Source organism: Thunnus albacares, chromosome 5, assembly GCF_914725855.1.
Source record: "Thunnus albacares chromosome 5, fThuAlb1.1, whole genome shotgun sequence".
Taxonomy (NCBI): Eukaryota; Metazoa; Chordata; class Actinopteri; order Scombriformes; family Scombridae; genus Thunnus; species Thunnus albacares.
This window is the reverse complement of record NC_058110.1, coordinates 30,826,822-30,846,013: the sequence shown is the minus strand read 5'-3', so window position 1 is coordinate 30,846,013 and position 19,192 is coordinate 30,826,822. Positions and strand designations below refer to the sequence as shown.

The window sequence follows — 19,192 nt, the reverse complement described above, 5'->3', positions numbered from 1 at the left end:
TGTGTGTCCAGTCAAATCAAATTTTATTATTATTTTTTGTGTTATCAGTGCAGAGAGAATGGGCCTTATCAGCCTTTGGTGGAGTTTCCTCTCGGACAGGAAGTGGGCTTCCTCTGCTTCCTGTTCTGTCCTCCTTTGTGTGTGTGTGTGTGTGTGTGTGTGTGTGTGTGTGTAGCCCCCTGAGAGGACTCAAAAGAACAATCAGTGTAGAAAGAGAAAGAACAAGCTGAGATGCAGAGGCTAAAATAACTCGAACAGGGAAAGACAGACACAGAAGGAGCGATGGAAAAAACAACTGAGAGACAGATGCAGCAGCAACAAAAGACAAACTGAAAAAAATACAGTCAGGAAAAGTGTGAACAGGACTCAGCTGACCCAGTAAAGGACCAGTACAGAGGTGGACTGAATCACGATGGACTATGAACCCAAGAAATCCAAGAAGGTACGGTAGCTTCAGTTCTGTCTCTGACTTTCATTTAATCTCATTCAAGTTATAATTTGGATGAGGAAGATTTGTTTCTGAAGCTTCTCCAGAGCTTCTTTTGTCACATTTCATCATCTAACTGGAACATAGTACTCCATTATTTTTGTGTCAAAGAAGTGTTGTCTCAGTTCCCAATGACAAACCAACAAGCTTGATTACAGACACACAGTAGGTGACGAACTCAAGCCTTCAGGCCCAGGTCACACCAGCATTTAAAAAATTCGGATACAAAAAAATTTGGAGCAAAATCAAGTAATTTCAATGGAATTGCTGTGAAGTGAAGTGAATACATGTAAATCTTTCCAATCAAGTTCAAATTTGTTAAACTCTGACAACCATTAGCAAACCATGTTGACAGTGCTGACCTTTGTGGTATTGGGGAATGGAGAAGTCCAAAATGGAGAAAGATATTGCATTAAATTTGAATAAACTGTATAAGCCAATTTAATGAGTTTATAACTGACAGTTAGCAAACTAGCTAGCTCTTCAAAATTCTTTATTGAATGAAATGTTGTATAATCCAGACAACACAATGCCTACATACATTGTATAAACAGCATAGCAGAGAGAACAACATCTGCTAGTAGAAACTACAGCAATATGAAACTCTTTATGGTTATGTTTACACAATAATTGGCTAAGGCTAGGGAAAGATTATGGTTATGGTTATTATGACGATCTCTCACTAACCCTAATCAAAGTGCTTTTGTTGCTTAAACCTAACCACACACAGGACTCAGGGTGCCAACACCAATCTTTGGTGTTAAGAGTCCTGCGTCTTGTGCAAACTTCAGAGCGCTATATGAATGTAAAACTTCATAAATTAAAAAAAAAAACAACATATCCCACATTATCATAATCCAGGCAGCAATTACATTTGCTAACACAACATGATTGGTGAAACAATTTCTGAACGTACTTTCTAGGAGACAGGGTTGGATTTTGAAAACCAGCCAAAAACTGTAAGTCGATTTACAGTAACTTAAATGATGTGATTCTTTAAAAACATGATCTCTGTAATAATGGGCATCTTCTAGACAGCTGTCTGTCTGTCTTCTAAAGCTCAAAAGAAAACTGTATTAAAAATTGAGAAATATCTCTTAAAGTTTTGGAAAATGTGACACCGAGCAAAAAACCCCTCTAACTAACTCCATCACCTTGGTCTGACCTGTGCAGGTTGTTACATTAACCACATTCATTACTAAACCCAATTATTTCTTCTTTCTGTCTCCTCAAAGAAACTCTAGAACAAGAGGAAGAACAAAACTCATTATAACCATCCTCGGTCTTTGTCCTTACGATTAAATTCAGCTGACAGCAGAGATGTTCATCAAAAATCTGCCTCATTCTGATATGTAGAGATCTTTCCTTGTTATTATTCAGAAAGAAACACAAGAGAGGTTTCTGACTCTAAAACAAGCTGATTTTCTCTCTCTATTCTGTGTGTGTGTGTGTGTGTGTATGTGTTATGTCCATTCGTCTTGTGCCTTCAAGCCACAGTATATTAATGTGTGTTTGTGTGTGTGTGTGTCAGTGGGTGTCTAACAGTGTGTGCTGTGTTATAAGTGAGTCTCAGCAGGGAGCTGTCAAAGATCACTACTCACCTGTCAATCACAGCTGGGACAGCTAAGGGGAGATGTACTACATTAACACACATGCACACACACACACACACACACTGAGGCATGTATGAACACACAAATGAACCTTCTTACATGAAATCCTTGTTCAAATTCAAAACCCAAAACAACCTACCAGTGACCAGAGACTGCTGTATTAATTACAGCCTAATTTGCTGGACAAAATAAACAACATACTGATGATAACTTATTAGTTGAGCTAATAATGTAGTTTGTCCTAAAGGATGGCACTACAGCTATTGGGTCACTAAAATCAAAAGGATTTTTTGTGTAAAGTTTGACCTGATGGTGGTGCAAGAGGAAAGATCATGGGATCACAAAAATTATTTGGATTCCTCCTCTTGGGACCATGAATATACACAGCTAGAGTTCCAAAACATGAGGTAAAGGTATGTAAAAATGCTCCCTGCAAGACAAAAACCAGGGCTTCAGTCTGCCCTGAACACTCTGTTTGCAAAGTTACCTCTACTTCCTCATTGAGATGACATCACATCGTTTGCTAATGCCCACAAACGGCCTTCTGTTCCGTAGCCTTTGTTACTAAGGCTGTTGCTATGGTTGTTCCATATTTTGGATCAGATTCTCAAATGTCTTTGAGAAGATGCCATTTCAAGTAAAGAATGAGAAAAATCAGTGAAAACCTACTACTTTTGTTTGTTTACATAGCTTCCAGAGCTGGTGGAAGTCTGCCAGGGGACTTTTTCCAAGAGCAGGCCAATCAGAACAGAGTGGACTCATTGGAATGGGGACATTAAAGAGACAGGAGCTAAAACAGGCTGTTTCAGACAGAGGCTGAACTGAGGGGCTGCATAAACGGCCAATATAAGACAAATAAGGAGTTTTTTGAACTGTGAATCATACAAAGATATTCCAGTACTCCCATAACAAAAATATAGACCTGGAAATGCGCATGATATGTCCCCTGCAAGATATATTGCTCTTAACCAAAGTGCTGTTTATTTTTTAAATAATTCCTCTTATCAGTCATGTATCTATCTATCTCTCTCTCTCTCTCTCTCCCTTTCTCTCATCCTTTCTCTCCCTCCCCAGGGTTTTGTCTCTCCCATTAAGCGGCTGGTCTGGTCCAAATCTGGTCGCAGGCAGGCGGACCGAGCCAGTGTTTACCGCCGCCCGCTGCACACTGTCCCCCTCTACCCCCCTGACTACCTCATCCACCCTGAAAGACTCATCTTTGACTATGTGGAGAAGGAGGTTAAGGTAGAACTCAGAGTATAGGAGAGTCTCGATTGACTTCATAACCATATGATCCAGTTGCTTGAACTTTGACTCTTTCTTGTTAGTTCCTTGGCCACCTAACCTGGGTGTCAGTTTCCCTGAACCCCTCCAGCCGAGACGAGCTGCTACAACTACTGGACACAGCCAGGGTTAGTAATCAATAACCTCTCTATAACTAATCACCACTGATTTTGGTAACTCATAATTTATCTATAATAAATCTCCAATGAGGTAAGAAATCTATAAGGTGGATGTTGATAATCAGTAACGTTCTTGTTGTCTCTTCACGTCAGCCAGGAGTGTAACAGCCAGCTAGTAACAGCCAGGGTTAGTAATCAATAATGAACCTATGACTAATCACAGTCTCAGTACTCAGTCTATTAACAATCACTGTTGTAGTTAGTGATAAATAACATCTATAATTAATCATTGTTGTGGTCAGTAATCAATAATCAATCTATAACTAATCACAACCAGAGTTAGCAATCGATAACTTGTTTAATCCTAATCACTGAGTTCAGTAAATCAGTCTATAAACAATCACTTTTGTAGCTAATGATGAATAACATCTGTATCTAAATGTTGTTGGTGATCAATAACCAATCTATAACTAGTCAGTGTTGGGGTTATTCATCAATAATTACTCATTGCTAAGGTTAGTAATCAATAACTAATTATCCTTTGGGATATTCATCAACTCATCTATAACTAACTACCTAATCGCTGCTGGGATTGTTAATCAATTGTCTTTACATAATTGATTTCAGACAAGATCAGGAATCAATAACTGTAATCTTGGGTTTAGTGGTCAATAAGCAGTAACTAGGTTGATCAAACAATTATTTATATATCACTAATTTCAGCATTCAAATGATCATATCAGAACACTATAACTAATCACTGTTGGGGATAGTAATCAATTGCGGTCTGTGATTGTTCATCCGTCTGCAATTCAACACTATCTGACTCATTAATCAATAATCTATAATCAGTTTACCTGTGTGTTTGTCAGTAGCAGTTGAAGGTGTTGCCACTGAAGACCAGCGTGGATCAGGACTGTATTCTGAGTCTGTCCGCTCGTTGTCTGCTGCTGACGTGGAGAGACAACGAGAAGCTGCTGATGAGGATCCCAACGCATGAGATCGCTGCTGCCTCCTACCTGAGAGACGATGCACTGCACCTGCTGGTCCTCAAGACAGGTGAGAACACACCTGTGGATCAGGCACTGTCAGTCAATGAATGACTTACGAAAAATGATGTGTTTTTTTAATGATGCTTTCCTTCTCAATTGATAAAAAGAGAATACTAGAGACTCTCGAGGGATGGCTAAAACATGCAAGATGAACAATGGTCAACGTAGGTAGACAATAAACTGTATGTAAAGATGGGTGTAGCGGAGGTGTGACATGGCCCGGTTACTGAGCGGTGCACACTTGGGCTAACATTAGATACTTTAGCTAAATGATGCTAACATGGCAGGAATCATTATCAAGTAACATTAAATTTACCGAAATATTGCGACAATAGTCCAGTTGATTGCCACATCCAGAGCCGGGTAGAGCAGCAGGTGAGCCAACTGTCAATCACAGCTGTCAATCAACACCCACCCATCAAAGCTGCTAAAAGTCTTCGAATCTTACACATGTAAGTGTGCTGGTGGTCATTTTGGAAATTATTGCTCCATTAATAAGATTTGAAGACTTATACTAGCTTTGATGTCTGACATGTTGGCGTTGATTGACAGCTGTGATTGACAGTTGGCTCACTTGTTGCTCTCCCCGGCTCTGGGACTCGAACTGAGTTGGACTGTTGTCGCAATATTTTGGTAACATTAATGCTACTTGATTACCATACCTGATTACTACACCCAGAGCCGGGAAGAGCAGCAGGTGAGCCAACTGTCAATCACAGCTGTCAATCAACACTCACCCATCAAAGCTGCTATAAGTCTTCAAATCTTATCAACGGAGCAATAATTTCCAAAATGACCACCAGCACACACATGTAAGTGTGCTGGTGATCATTTATACGACTTATGCTAGCTTTGATGTCTGCCATGTTGGCATTGATTGACAGTCGGCTCACCTGCTGCTTTTCCCGGCTCCAGGACTCGAATTGACTGTTGTCGCAATATTTTGGTAACATTAATGCTACTTGATTACCATACCTGCCCTGTTTGTACAGTTTAACTAAAATAGCAAATGTTAGCCCATGTGTGCACTTCTCAGTGTTCCCAGTAAGCTAGCACTAGCTTCAGTCCAAGGCCTGTTTCCAGATCATGAAAATCAACTCCCCGCACTTCTTATTTGAAAGGTTCTGGCTCCAAATGGAAAAGATGGCCCCATCAGCTGCAACTCTGGGCTTCTGTGGGTGACATCACATCTCGCTACATCCATCTTTATATACAGTCTATGGGGTGTACCTGTATTAATATTCATGGAAAGTGTGGGGTAATTTAGTATCTCTGAGGGACATGGCTACCAGTCTTTACAGTGTTTGTGACTTGGTGGTTGCCATGCATGTCTTTTCTCATTATGTTCATAAAAAAACCTAATTCAGTGTCATATTTCTCTCAAAACAAAATGTGGTAAATGATGTGTTATGTTGTATATACTGATTGACCAAATAGGGCACTATAACTACAGGTAGGGAAAAATCAAACTGATGAATGTTTTTTTCTTTTTTTGTTCATGTGGCAGTGAAAGTTGGGAGAATGGACCATTTCTACTGTTGAATATGACAAGTGAACATTTTTTTTAACCCTCATCCCACAGGTCTGAACGTAGACACTGTGGTTGCTGGGGACGACAGCCTGGACAGGAAAAAGCCAACTGGAATCGATGGCAGACGTCAAACCATGAGCTGTAACGCTGACCCACGACCTGCAGGGGGGACGATGGAACGACGACACACCATCTGTGGAGTCGACTGGAGGCCTTCACTGTCCAGGAGTAACCATGACAAAAACCAGAATGTGGAGAGAGGAGGAGGAGGAGGAGGAGGAGGAGGAGGAGGGGGAGGGGGAGAGAGAGGGGGAGGAGGGAGTTTAGAGAGGAAGAGAGTGGGAGGGAGCTGGGAGAGGAGACAGCCAACACGTAAACCAGGAGGGAGCTGGGAGAACCGCAGGGCAAGGCCCATGAGCGGGAGTTGGGGTGTGGGTGTAGGAGGGGGAGGGAGCTGGGAGAGGAGGCATGGAGGAGGGGGAGGAGGTGGTGGAGGAGGAGGGAGCTGGGAGAGGAGAGGAGGAGGTGGTGGAGGAGGTGGCGGTGGGGGAGGAAGCTGGGAGCGACGGCAGGCCTGCACGGGGAGCTGGGAGCGGGGGAAGAGCTACGGCAGCTGGGAGAGGAGGAACCACAACCCGCTGGAGCCGACACCTTGCCCCGACGCCTACTGTAACCTGGTCATCCTGGCTGTGGAGAACAGGGTGGGTCACCTGATCTGCTCCGAGAAGATACTTCACAAACTACTTACTCGACCTCTTTATTCTCAAACAAACAAAATTTTTGATTTTGTATAAAATATCACAGTATACTGCTGAATGTTTCATAGGTTTGATTGCTTGGGTAATTCTGAAATTCTGGGCATATTCTGGCCCTGTTGTTATGAGAGACATGTCTGAACTAACCATGACCCCTCGGCTCGAAGACTGAAAAAAACAGAAATATCGAATAATTAGCGATATTAGATTGTTTGTTTTTTTTAATTACCATCCATGTCTAACCAAGTAAATAGCACAAGATACTGTTGAGAAAGGCTGGATACCGTGGCAGAATTTTTTGTTATTTACCACGAAAGTCAATGGGATTTTAAATGAGGTTTTCTTACCTCTGGAACAGAAGCTTTCCTCCTTTGTGGAGAAACTTTCATATAAAAGTGGATGGTGTAACACAGCTAACAGGCTAGGATAGCTTCCTCTTTGTTCCCTCAGAGGTCAGTACTGTCTAGACAGTTTGTCCAATAGGTCAGCAACACGGATGATACATGTCAAAGTTCACCTAGACTGACGTAAGTGTGGCAATTCCATTAAAATGAAGTTCCTCTAAAATTTCAGCTGCGTCTTTAGCATTAACCTCAAAATACAGTAGACAGGAATTTGGTCTTTTGTTGTTTGTTTGTTAGTTTTGGACAAGCAGAAATTTTACACTGTTGGTGGTGTTAGGCTATATGAAAAATCAACGACTTATTCAAATTTTAAATTTTATAGAAATAGGCCTACCAATGGTGGTTGAAATACAGTATTTAACTATGGACTAGGGGACCGAACAAAATCACACACCAACAGTTAATGTGTGTGCTTAGAGTTGATAACTTGTAAATATCAGTGTGGACATTCAGTCAAGTCTGATATTCAAGACTCAAGAAACAACGAGATGCAAGGAAATAGAAATAGAACATTGTAATGAGTTTTTCCACTAGGGTTCAATAATGCTGCTCATGTTGGAGAAGTGGAAAGTAGGGCAATACTGTTCATGATCATTCACACACACACACACACATACACATTCATAACATTCATACTGAGACTGTTTTGTTGCATAACCTGAAACATTACATCACAGCTGCAGCAGAGTGGCCGTGTCATTGGATTTGTGTGTGTGTGTGTGTGTGGTGATAAGGTATCCTCGGTCATTGTTAACCTCATCCCCGGAGCAATAATTTGTTTGGATTGGCTGCATTAGTGTGTCATTGTTCAGTCAGTTGGCTTAGATAAAACTCACAGACTCCAGTTGAGTTTCATTGCAAAAACAGATTGCGGTCTTGGCTCAGGGTGGTTTCTGGTTCAAATCCTACAACTTATTACTGTGCATGTGCCGTTGAGTAAGGCACCAATACAGATAACTGTAACAGTCGAAGTTGTTCAGAACGATCAGCAAAAGGGAAAATCTGAGGGGAAATTTGGTTTTCAGAGATCAGGGTTATATTGATGTGACAATTAATTCACTGTAATAATGATTTCTGTGTGTGTTTAGGATGCTGCAGAGGAGTACTGTTCCCTGATCTGTCAGATGTTCCAGGTCATTTACGGTCATCAGACCATCGAGTGTGTTGACAGGGCAGGGTTCCACTACACCATGCCAGACCGATACTGGCTGCAGAGGAGTGAGTGACACATAGACTTTCCATATGTCAAAAATAAAACAAAAACAATGTAATTTGAAGACACTTTAAAAGTAACTTTTATTTTTTATTTTTTCGTGTATGATGATGAATTGTAAATCTAGTGAAATCACAGAAAGTCTTTGTTACACAGTAATTTTTCAGATAACACTAGCTTAAAGATACTGATGTTTGTTAACTCTTTAACATCCAGCGGGTCGCCGGCGACCCGCTTAAGCCAGTTGTAAGCGGTAACATCACACAGTAATGAGTCAAAGCAGTTGGCGCTATTTGGCCAATTGGAGATGATTGGAGAGGTTCAGGGACGCCAGTGACACCACAAACTAAAAACTCCCTATAAGGTTCGGCCTAGAGGTCTGGAATATTATACAAGTTGAAAAGATGAAGAGGGTATATGGTGTTCTGCGTAGTTCTGGCATAAAGCATGTCCTAATTATGTTATTCAAATATAACTCATTATAGACGAGGACCAAAAACACTTTTTCAAGCCTTATTTGAACTGATGTAGTTTTGTTTGTGTTTTAGCCACATGCTAAACAAACACATTTCCAGAAACTAGAAGATGCCATTTGTCAAATGAAGGCTAATACATGCATCATGGCCTTACAGTTCTTCTGTTATAAGCTTTTCCATTTGGGTGTGCCAAATAGGCAAAAATTCTATAAAAAGGGTGGATGTTAAGTGCAGCCTTAACAAGGGAACACCCATCAGAACAACCATACCTTTGTTTTTGTGGAGTATTCTGATGTGTTGCAATGACTCATGTCAACATGTTACAGGATACACCACTGTCCTTTTGCCCAGCATTGACGCATGTCAAAGCTCCAGAATAACCGAGAAGTTTACAGATCCTGTTTCTGCTCCCCAGTGGATGAACCCTTTAATTTTTTATGACACCGTGACCTTTCCTCCAGCATCACCCTCAGGAAAAACCTTTTTTTTTATCTGTAGCTACTACTACGACTACTGCTATAGCTCTAGGAATAACTAAATTATCAATATTGTATGTTGTTTATTCTGTCCAACACTTTTTGAATTGTGAGTCGTAATGAATACTGCAGAGACTATAAACATAGACAAACCTCTTGGTCTCTGTTTGATAGTAGATTGTGTGAACACTATAACTTTTAAATGTACTTAATGTCTCTCTGTCTCTGTTTGTCTCTGTGCAGGTGACAGCTGTCTGTCTGACATGTCCTACAGTTATGATCCAGAGTTTAGCTGCTGCAGCTCATAGTGAGTCACATTTTGCCCCAACTGAAACTATCCAGATAAATACCGTGTTTTATCTATTTACAACTTTTCCTTAATATTTAGGAAAAAGTTTTCTAACAGAGTTTTCTGAGCTAACAGCTTTACTATGTTAAATATTCTCCTCACCAGCTCTTCCTCAATGAGTTTTGGCCATGATAGCGATAACAGAAAGCATTTTCAACACTGCGGCAGAGATTAAATTTTGACTTCCCAAATAATGACCCACTTCTTATACATTTTACATAGAGTATCAAAAAAAGAGGGAGAGATCCTAAGACAACAAACACACAAAATAAAAGCAGAAAAACAAGCTCAACCTCATTCTCTTAATATCTTGTGAGCCTGATGTAGATAAAACATAAATGAGCATCAGAATCAAGTACACTCCTCTATCCTCACATCTGAAACATGAACATTTTGATCAGATCACAAAGTTCTTGGTCTTCTTATCAGTCTATGCAGATTCTGGGCTCATTATTATCATTGAACCCTCTAACTATTACCAATTTAAAGTCTGGGATTTTATTTACTCAAAGCTTGTAATATGGTTGTGATTTGGGTTAATTTATTCTTTCTATTCCTTTTATATCCTTGTAGCCGGTACAGTAAATAACAGCTGATTGACAGCTACGGTTGGTGAACAGCAACTGCATACTAGCCCAACAAATCTATCCATCTGTTTGTCATTGGTCTGTCTATGTTAGTGGATAGTTATATTCTGTTGATGTGATAGTTAAGTTTGTCTCTAACTCTCTCTCAGTGATGGTTCCCAGGATGCCTTTGAGCTCTACTACAGTGAGACATACAGTGAGAGTTCGTCTCTGTCCCTGCGGGACTCCCATCGCAGTCTGGCTTCAGTCAGTGATGGAGGAGACAGCAACCCCGCCCTGATGCTGATGCAGGAGTACATGATCACTGTGAGTGTGTATTGTGGGTGTGTGTGTGAATGTGGGTTCCACACTTTCAATATTTGGCTGGTTGAGGCCATGTGATTGTGTGATTGCAGTCCAAAACAGGAAATTATTACAAATATTTGTAATAACGGCAACATTTTACATTTATATACTGTATGTAATATAAAGTGATTTAATGAAACATCTATGCATAATTAAATGTATATTGTATTCCCATAGAAAAAGCAGTTTCGATTCATAATCCCCATGGTTTGTTAGCTGGCGAGTGAGCTGGCTCTTTCATGCTGTGCTCTGCTGGCGGGGCTGCATCACTGCGGATGATGAAACACGATCAATAAGATGATCAGAAAGGCTGGCTCAGTTATTGGCCTTACCCCAAACTCACTTGAGGTCACTGCAGAAAAAAAGAACAATGGCCAAACTAAAAACAGTTCTGTATTTTGAAGGCCATCCATCCATTACACAGTGTTTATAACGGATTCAGAAGCTCATTCAGTGAGCGACTAGTGTTGCTCACTGAATGCCTCAGTGTTCTACTGAAAGACTCGGAAGGTCTTTTTTTGTTTTATTACATGTGGTCTCGATAGCACCTTTCAGCTGGTTTATGGTGTTATTTATTGTTGTACTGTGTATTTGTATTTGTTGTGTACTGTGAATGCAATGTCTATATTGTTTGTTGTCTGTCTGACAAATGACTTTCTCCATTGGGGATTAATGAAGTTTTCTAATCTAATCTAACAGCAACCAATAAATCTAACAGATGTTACCTATAGCAACAGAGGGTGTGCGTGACAGCTTTGAACCACCAGAATACACTTTGTGCCTCATGGTTGAACTAAAATTAGTTAGCTCACAAGCTAACTATAATGTTAGAATATTATTGCCCTAATTATTGAAAGTGGCATTAAAGGGTCGGTTCACAATTCTTCAAGTCTGTCTTATAACAATAGTCAGGTACCCATATGAATACTGAAACATTTCCTTGCTGCAATCATTCCTCCTGTTCTGCTGCAAATGCACTTATAATGTAAGTGATGGAGGACAAAATCCACAGTCCTCCTTCTATGCAAAAATATATTTGTCTGAACTTCTCTATTTTCTCTTTACTGGGCCATTAACTCCCTCTGGCATCTTGTTCTCAAGATTTTACATCATTTTATTTAATAAACATTTATTGAAAGAGGAGAAAAACAGCCCTTTAGAAAACTTGTTAGCTAACAGGACAATAAGTTCACACAGTTTATTTAAAAGATGTTTTTGTACTATGGACTCCAGTCTCATAATTATCTGCAAACCATTCCTCTTTTGTGGAGCAGTTTTTATTCTAATCAGGGCAACCATCAACCATTCTGGACTCTCTGGCTTCCCCTCCAATTAGCTATCTATTGGCCAAAAGTGCGAATTGGCTTGTCAAAGTTCACCACTGTTGAAGCAGATTTACTTCACCTCCATAAGCGAATTGAGTGATCGCTGTGATTGCATAGGAATTAATCAAGTTTGCCAAAAAATGTAGCAGAGTGACTGGACCTTAACTGTAGCTTGCAGCTTTGGCAGCTTGCAGCTACCTTTCTCTGTTGCTGGTTCGTTAATTCTCACAGACCTAAATGGATGTAATGTTATTTGTCAACTAACTAAAATCATTTATTCTTTTTGTTTTTAGCTTTGTTGTTAGTTGTGCCGGTTGAGCAGACTGCAGGCAGGAACAATCACTTAGCAGCATGGTGACTACATCAAAACAAATGAAGAAAAACTATTGTCTGTATGTTTGGATGCTCTTCTGACTCTCTCTCTCTCTCTCTGCATGTGCGTATGTGTGTGCATGTGCGTGTGTGTGTGTCTGTGTGTGTAGCTGCGTAATAAACTGAGTCCGGTGGAGTTGCAGCAGTTTGCTGTGTTGCTGAGAGAATATAGACTGGGATCAAACATCGACCATTTCTGCTCCGAGCTGCTGCAGCTGTACGGAGACAACCGCAAGTTCCTGCTGCTGGGTGAGAGACACAGAGACAGACAGAGCGAGAGAGAGAAACACACACACACACAAACACACACAAAGCTCATTAACTGAAACTCTGCGGCAAACCACAACCTACTATTTATACAGTTTCATGGTAGTACTGCAGAGGAAGGAGAGGAGTGTTAGCTGTGTGCTGTATCTTACGCTCTGTGTGTGCGTGTATGTACATGAGTATACTGTATGTGTGAGTGTATTTAGCATGTGTGTGTTTACCGCAACAAATTCCACCCCAACCCACTTCCACTGAGGAAACCACAACTTCCTGTAAAGAGAGAGAGAGAGAGAGAGAGTTGACCTGTTAATGCTCAGTGTGTCGGTGTATAATCATCATTATGAAACGTTTGCTGTGAAGGAGGACATCAGACAACAAACAGTGCAGACGTTTTCAGTCCTGCCTCTTAAAAGTGAAGCACACAAACCGAATTTAAACCCCAGTGTTCCTACTAGTTCCCTTAAAATTTGCAGCGTTCACACGGTGTTTCCTCAAGTAGCATCACAGTTGGGTGACGCATCTGTCACGTCAGCCAGTGAAACCCATAGCTGCACTAATACAGTAAACAGAAAATTCAAGATCAAATCAAGTTGTTGTGCATCATCTATCATACATTTCTCAGTAGAGGAAGAAAGACAGTTTAAATAAAGATAGTTTAAGGTCATACACTCTGCCCTGGGTCCTCCAAGCCTCTCCCAGTATGGTGCCTCAAGGGACCAATACAGTGAAAATGACGAGGGTGGACCCATGTGGCCAAAGTCAAGTTTAGGCTACTTTTCAGCATCTTTTCAGAGGCCTTAATGTGATATCATTTTCACCACAATGGCAGTCAAATAGTGGCCCATGAGCCAGATCTGGTCCACCAAGAAAAATATTTGGCTCCCTAACAAAGGCTGAAGTTTTCCTTGTTATAGATTATATAAAATCTTTTACATCACTCTTCATTAATCCACACAGTAGTATGTGTTGTAGTATTTGTAACATCTTAAAAACTGCATAACTCAGCTACATAACATAATTTGGAATGAAGTAAATGAAGCGGGCCACTGTTTATTGTATGTGGATAAGATATCAATTAAATTTCTAGTTAGCCCCCCAATAAACAGTGCTGAAAAAACTGGCCCATGGTTGAACTTACTTGGTGTACACCTTCTTAGCCTAGCTTGTTAACATGCTAACATTTAATATTTAGGACTAAAAACAAAGTACAGCTGAGATTAATGGAAAGGTATTGGACGAATTAAAACTTTGACCTGATGGTGGGACTAGACAAAAACAATTTATCCAGAAGAGGACATGAATATGTGTACAAATCTCATGGCAATCAATCCAATAATTGTTGTCTCATGCTGTTTCAACCTCATGGTGGTGCCAGAGGTCAGGGCAAAGTCATGTTTTTATTTTTGTCTTCAGGGAACTGTGAATGTCTGCAGAGGATACCATGGCAACGCATTCAATAGTTGTTTAGATATTTCAATTTGGATGAAAGTGGTGGATCGACCAACAGACATGACTTTTAACAAACACAGAAGAATGGTTAGACCATAAATTCACTGGAAGCACATTGGATTCTGTCAACAAACTGCAAAATTTTGTAACTTTTTTTTTGTAACTATTAACCAATTTGGTTTTGGGTACTTGGGTACTAATGTACAAGTAGGTTCAGGGAAATAACTATAAGAAAACTGGTAGCCCTTTATTTCTTCTTGTATTATAATTACAAATGTTTTGCTTATTGAAGATGATAATGAAGAGGGCATCAAAATAAAAAGACAACAAAAGTAATTTTAATTAACAAAAGTGTTTACCTTGTGTCCTGTCTTTCCCAGGCATGCGTTCGTTCATCCCAGACAAGGACGTTGGGGTGTTTGAGAGTTTCTTGGAGAGTATTGGGATCCGGGAGGGTGGAATTTTAACCGACAGCTTTGGACGCATCAAACGCAGCATGAGCAACACTTCAGCCACAGCAATGAGAGGGTACGTAGGTCAAGAGGAGGTGTACAATGTCCTTTGTCATTGCAGGGGGCTCATGAGGTAAAGCGGGTCGTCCACTAATCAGAAGGTCGGTGGTTCGATCCCCAACTCCTCCTGTCCGCATGTCGAATTGTCCTTGGGCAAGATACTGAACCCCAAATTGGTCCTGATGGTTGTGCCAGCACCCTGCGTGGTAGCTTGCCACCATCAGTGTAATGTATGAGTGTGTGTGTTAATGGGTGAGTGAACAGCATGAAACACATTGTAAAGCACTTTAGATTAAAGCGCTATATAAATGCAGCCATTTATCATTTCTGATCAAAGCTTGGTTGGTGAGTAAGTTCTCATTGGCCTTTGAAGTTTCATGTTGGTTCTTGTCAGGATAACAGGTTTTGCTCATATTATCACATCTCACTGATACAGTTCAGGTATTTTATTATTGTGGTCAACAAGAAAACCTTATTTTGGGGGGTTGAGATCATGCTTATGAAAGAAATTGTAGAGTTAGGGTGGATTTTGATCATTGTTCTCTTTACTTTGATGCAACTAGCCCAGGTTTAGTCCACTTTTAGTATACAAAAAGACATTTCCTTTCTTAGAAAATAAGTGTGAATTAAAATGAAATCTGACTCATTCTCAGCAGGACATTTGAAAGCAGCTAATTAGCCTCTTACCAGGCAATCCATCTTTGTACACAAGCCTGAAAATAATGTACCCAAAATAAGATGGTTACTGTTCTTCAATCTTTTTGATTACAGTCATAACCCTGGTCTTATTTACAAGGTAAATCTTTAAATTTTACAACAAAAAAGTCTGAGTATAACTGATCCTGGAAATAATGCCACCAAGGTTAAAGTGTCCCACGGGTGGGGCAGTGTTGCTTAACAGGTTAAGGAGAAAGTAAGAGAGATTACATAGCATTTAGACAAACTGCTTGTTTTCCCAGCAGGTACGACAGCTGCTCTCTGGCCTCAGGATCCCAGGAATTCAACCGACGGATCACTGACATCACCCATGACATCCAGGCGCTCGGCTTCCAGGACACACACGGAGACATTGAGGAGGAAGACTACTACCTCTGATGGAGGGATGGAAGAAGAGAAAGAATTTCAGTTCTGGTTTAACTCCTACTGCCAATCAGTGTCTGAACTCTGAAGCTGCCCGAATGTCCATGTGCGAGAGCATTGTTCATAAATAGATCATTTTCTATTAATTACTAGACACATTACCTGTAAATATTAATTGTATATATTGACTGGAGCAGCCCTTTTAATATTGATGGGCAACAGGTGAATAGTATAACACAATCATAAAATGTTATTTTTGAGACCAAAGACCAAACATCATCAACTCAACTCATTAAATCAGAATAATTTCTTCCTCAGTGTATCATACTTTTAAAAAAAAAAATTCAATGAAACTGACATTCCACTGGCACATTTTATTTTCATAAATTTATTTAAATATGGAAATTGTAGCCACATATAGCAATTAATCTAAGATATAAATGAATGAAATTTCAATCTGATCATCTCATCATTACAAAGACATTTTCAGTTGAAACTGTACAGTTATTACTATATTTCAGTTTTTAATGTGTAATCACTGATACTGAAGATTCAGCAGTTCTGAAAAAAGGTTGTGAGTATGTAAATTATATATTTATATGTTTTACATTTAATAAATCGGCAAGAAAAACCTAAATGAAACAGATGATGATGTTGTCAAGGGGAAATTTGTCTTGCAGAAAGGTAAAACATTGAATGCACACAGACTAATATATATAAAACCTACAAAAAACATTTGAAAATACATTCAACTGTGTACATCAAGTGACAACATAAAACCTTGAGTCTGTCATCACCACCCAGCAGTGACATGGGGAACTCATTAGGAGCGGAGGCATGTAACTGTTTATTCAGCTTTGAATTAAGTCTACTGTATGTTGTGATTCAATTTGCATTAATTTGTTAAGAGAGAGAAATAATTTACAAGGCCGCTGTAGAATGAGATTTTCTGGAGGGACTGTAATACCTGTCACCACCACATGGAGGCAACTGAGGATAAAAAAAGCTGCTGTACATCCATGCTGCTGAGCTTAAGGTTCAATTGTTGGGCTGACATTACTGTTTTTACTGGTTTTAAAAGCTTTAACAGCTTTCATAACTGGAAATAGATAGATAGACAAATGGAAGGACAACAAAAATTGAGAAAAAGATTAAAAAAGAGGAGCCTCATCCTATATTCTACCCTATAGTGTAACATAATGAAAGAAAAAGACACAAAGAAAGAATGAGAAGATATAACAGAACAACTGAATATAATGTTAATAATGAAAACCATAAATAGAAAATGTAAAATATGTTTGTGTGTGTCTCTCTCTTTCTCTCTCTGTCTCTCCATGCTGCATTGACCCGTTACCCTGGTGGCAGCATCATGACCTTCCCATGGTGCACTGCTTCCCTGCCCCCCGGTCCTCTCCTCTGCCAGCTTCGCTAAACATCAGAGAGAAAAACATAGAGTCAGAACACCCACAGGCCCTACCCGAGTCATTACTCTCCTCAACCTCATTATGTAATAGACTGACGCCGTGTGCATTTATTTTTCAAATTATTTATCATAAACAGAGTGACTATTATCAGCAGTAGCGATAAACATGACTGTAAATGTACTAGAGTTAGCCAAAAGGCTGGTTTATATCTCTTGACCCTGAATAGATGGTATGCTGGCACTGCAAGCAAATTACATAATAAAGATACACACAATTATTTAAAAAGGATGCATGTATGAGGAGTAGTGAGTGTTATAGGTGGAGAGAGAGAGATTAATTTATAGGTGAAGTAGGTCACAGGTTGAAATCACAGAAAATATCAGAGGAAAGTATCTGTAACCACAGACCGACTGGACAATGTACATCCCCATACAACCAAAACACTAACTAACACTCTTCCAGGCTTCATGACTGTGTAAGATAATGAAAAGCTTACTATTCTGTTGAGGAAGACATGTTTGAGTTCACTGCAGGCAAACAGCCATACTGTCACCACTGTATGTATGTCTTCAGCTGCTTCATAATGTCAGAAGTCAAGATTCATATCAGTCAAAATGATACCAGAAAATTCAAGGTGATGATGTTCAGTTCTGTTATCATGACAAGAGATAAACCTTGAGGTCATTTCTGTCAGTTTGACTGCAGTCTTTGGGCCATGTTTGTGTGTGTGTGTGTCAGTGTGTGTGTGTGTGTGTGTGTCAGTGTGTGTCAGTGTGTGTGTGTGTCAGGGACAGCAGACACGCATTGTATAAATGCGATCCTCATCATCGGATTATAGCGCCGTAATCTCTGCAATCTTCCATGTGGCGGCATTTACCATCATACCATCATCATCATCCTACTGACACACACACACACACACACACACACACACAATGCTCTCCTCTATTACTTGTCATACGCAGCCCTGCAGAATCATGGATACACCGTTTAGCATCAAATATTTCTTGTTCTCTCCTAAAGTATATCTTTTCCTTTTCTTTTTATGAGTGCAATTAGACATGGGATGAAAAAATGATAAATTAGGCAGACATATGGACATCGGTGTAAGAAAATATACAGACAATTACATTATAAACAATACAATAACAATAAAACAGTACAAAAACAGTAAGACTTAACAGCAGAGGTTATGAGTTGGTGAAGAGCTGAAGCTGAACCACATATTTGACATTTTGTATTAGTATATGTTTCTGTACATGTATGAATATGTGTGACCACTTATACATACAGTATATCTGACATTCACTATTTAGTGTGTGGTTTGTGACATTTCTAAACATTTGTTCCTGTGTAATTAAAATGCTGCCACACATTGTTAGTGCTAAGCTTACATCGTATTTTGATCAACACATGGACGGTCATGGGTTAACGGCATGGTGTCTGCATCCTGTCTGTTTTAACACCCCCCTGGTTGAGCCCCCAGCCCACTCAAATAAACATGTAGACATGATGTCATACAAATAAAAAATTATTTCCAGGGGGGATTAGTCTGAATTAAATGATGTCAGTTTTGGAATGTCATCCTGTTGTTGTTCCAGCTGAGCTGGAAGGTCACTTGTAGTTCATTTGTTGGTCTGTAGCTGCAGGGGATCAGGGGGTGAGTGTGTGATAACAAACTCCCATCCTGCAGGGATTTACAGTGTGATGTGTCCTGCAGGGTATATTTAGCAGGCTACCAGTCAGTCATACTACACAGTATGGTCGTCCTGCTGAGCTGACCAGATTCACTCAGCTCAGTGTTGGTGTCACTGCGGGGATCAGTGCAGAGAAAATCCACTGTGGTTCCATAACAAAGTGCCAACAGCCAATCAAAGCTGCTGTCAGGCAGAGCTGCAGTGACAGCTCAGTTAATGCCTCAGCAGCCCTGATACCCCTGAGATGGGCTGAGGAATTACATAGGCACTGCAGGGAAGAGTAACACCCCTTAAATAAAAAAAGAGAAGAAAATGCATAAAATTAAACCATAGTACCCAGCATGAGACTGTATGCCTTCTATGGCATAATAATACCAT

The 19,192-nt window shown here is 40.0% G+C and overlaps 1 protein-coding gene across 2 annotated transcripts; it reads left to right on the top strand.

The window, feature by feature from the left end:
- The first annotated feature begins 189 nt into the window (after positions 1 to 189).
- ccm2l (CCM2 like scaffold protein) lies at positions 190 to 16,018 on the top strand. Of its 2 annotated transcripts, none has more exons than XM_044352983.1 (11): positions 190 to 442; positions 3,175 to 3,342; positions 3,426 to 3,509; positions 4,376 to 4,559; positions 6,135 to 6,784; positions 8,331 to 8,460; positions 9,651 to 9,714; positions 10,493 to 10,649; positions 12,496 to 12,634; positions 14,482 to 14,629; positions 15,573 to 16,018. In XM_044352983.1, exons 1-11 carry the CDS (start codon positions 413 to 415, stop codon positions 15,706 to 15,708), a joined length of 1,890 nt encoding a protein of 629 aa, XP_044208918.1. In that variant the 5' UTR covers positions 190 to 412; the 3' UTR covers positions 15,709 to 16,018. The 2 variants fall into 2 exon arrangements, with proteins under 2 accessions (XP_044208918.1, XP_044208919.1); XM_044352984.1 differs by having other exon boundaries at positions 191 to 442; positions 15,576 to 16,018.
- The last annotated feature ends 3,174 nt before the right edge of the window (positions 16,019 to 19,192 follow it).